At 39.5% G+C, this 1,422-nt stretch overlaps 1 protein-coding gene across 1 annotated transcript in view; it reads right to left on the bottom strand.

Moving 5' to 3' along the window:
* The window catches only part of nkx2.2a (NK2 homeobox 2a), an 11,532-nt gene extending 10,470 nt beyond the window's left edge, over nucleotides 1–1,062 (bottom strand). Inside the window, exon 1 of the mRNA XM_036593370.1 lies at nucleotides 981–1,062. Coding sequence (XP_036449263.1) covers nucleotides 981–1,047 — 67 coding nt within the window. The 5' untranslated portion in view covers nucleotides 1,048–1,062. The remainder of the gene's footprint in view (nucleotides 1–980) is intronic.
* Nucleotides 1,063–1,422: the final 360 nt, after the last annotated feature.

Here is a 1,422-nt window from a genome sequence, read left to right as displayed (position 1 = left end):
AAGTGTTTTTATACATAAGATTCTTCCAAAGCCTCTTAACAGGGAAAACCATTAATTTCTCTTCTTTTATTCCTCTTTATAAGCCTTCTTTCCACAAAATAGTTTCAAGGACTGAAACAAATGGCTCATGAAAGCTCCAAGAGCAACTTTAAATCAGTCAACCTCCAGATATTGTTAAGGAAGCTGGAGGTCGAAAAAGACTGAACCGCTTAGAGTTGGTGAAGCAACGTTTTCACAAATAGCATCAGAATTCCAGCCATTTCTATCGTTCACTCTGAACATTGGTAGGCCATCAAAAGAAGTCATATTCAGCAAACTATAAGAGCTAGGGAATATTAATGCACAATAGCGTGTACAATATGCTGCCCTTGCTGCAAAAAATGTTTTGATCTGTCAAGAATGAGGCAACATGAAGCAAATGATTTTGACTAAGGCAATGGTACAGAGCCCCACAAGAGGCCTTTTTTGAGAGTAGAGAGAGACAAGATGTGATAGTTCTTTCAGTGTGGTAGAGAAGAATAACACATCAAAACTTATCAGTACAAATATCTGAAAGTGAACCATAGAAAGAGAGGTATAAAGCCTGAATTTACCATGATTACACCTTTCTGGAGATGACTTGTGATTCAAGAATGGGAAAAAAATCAATGCATTAGCAAACATCTGGATAAGGCTTAGTCACTGATTAGATGTCTTGCAATCACTCCCAAAGAGCTCAATTTGTAGGAGTTGTTCTAATAGCCGGGTGACAATCAAAACTAAACACTACTTGGCTTTCATGCACTTCTCAAAACACAAACAGTTCTAGTCAAACCGAGGAGGCCCAAAATGGACTAAATATCTAATAAACAATGTATTTTATCTCAGTGTCAGCTATTGTGCTGCATATTTAATTTTGAACATTCTTTGCAATCTTTTGCAGTTTGCAGAGCCATATTTTCTCTTTTTACAGTGTGTCTGGAGGAAGCTATTGAACATACCTTGTTTGGATATTGTATCCTCCGTTGCAAGGACACTGCACTCTGCCAAACAGTCTTGGAAAGCCATTTATATGACAGAACTTAGATATAATAGAGAAAAAGAACAAGGTATAATTAAAGTGGGCAAACATCACCCTTGAATCATTCTTTTAAGCCAACTGAATCTATCTTCAACAGAAATGAACAAGAAGAATTCTGCTTCTTGTCTCATGCTGGCTTTTCTGTGACTATTATGAGTGCAGTTGACTGTACCTGGTAACCGGCTGTAGATCTGAAAAGCTGTTGTATTTCCCGCCCGAAGCTGCGGGGGTCTCTGCCATGGCTTCTTTTGCCACTTCTGTTGTGCAGCAAATCAGCCTGGCCTTGGCCTGAGTGGCATTCAGCGTCTTCACTGCTGTCCTCAAACCGTGAAGCGAACTCCAGCTTCCACAGACAGAGCGGT

Source organism: Colossoma macropomum, unplaced genomic scaffold (genome assembly GCF_904425465.1).
Source record: "Colossoma macropomum unplaced genomic scaffold, Colossoma_macropomum, whole genome shotgun sequence".
Classification (NCBI taxonomy): Eukaryota; Metazoa; Chordata; class Actinopteri; order Characiformes; family Serrasalmidae; genus Colossoma; species Colossoma macropomum.
This window is presented reverse-complemented; position numbering and strand designations above follow the sequence as displayed.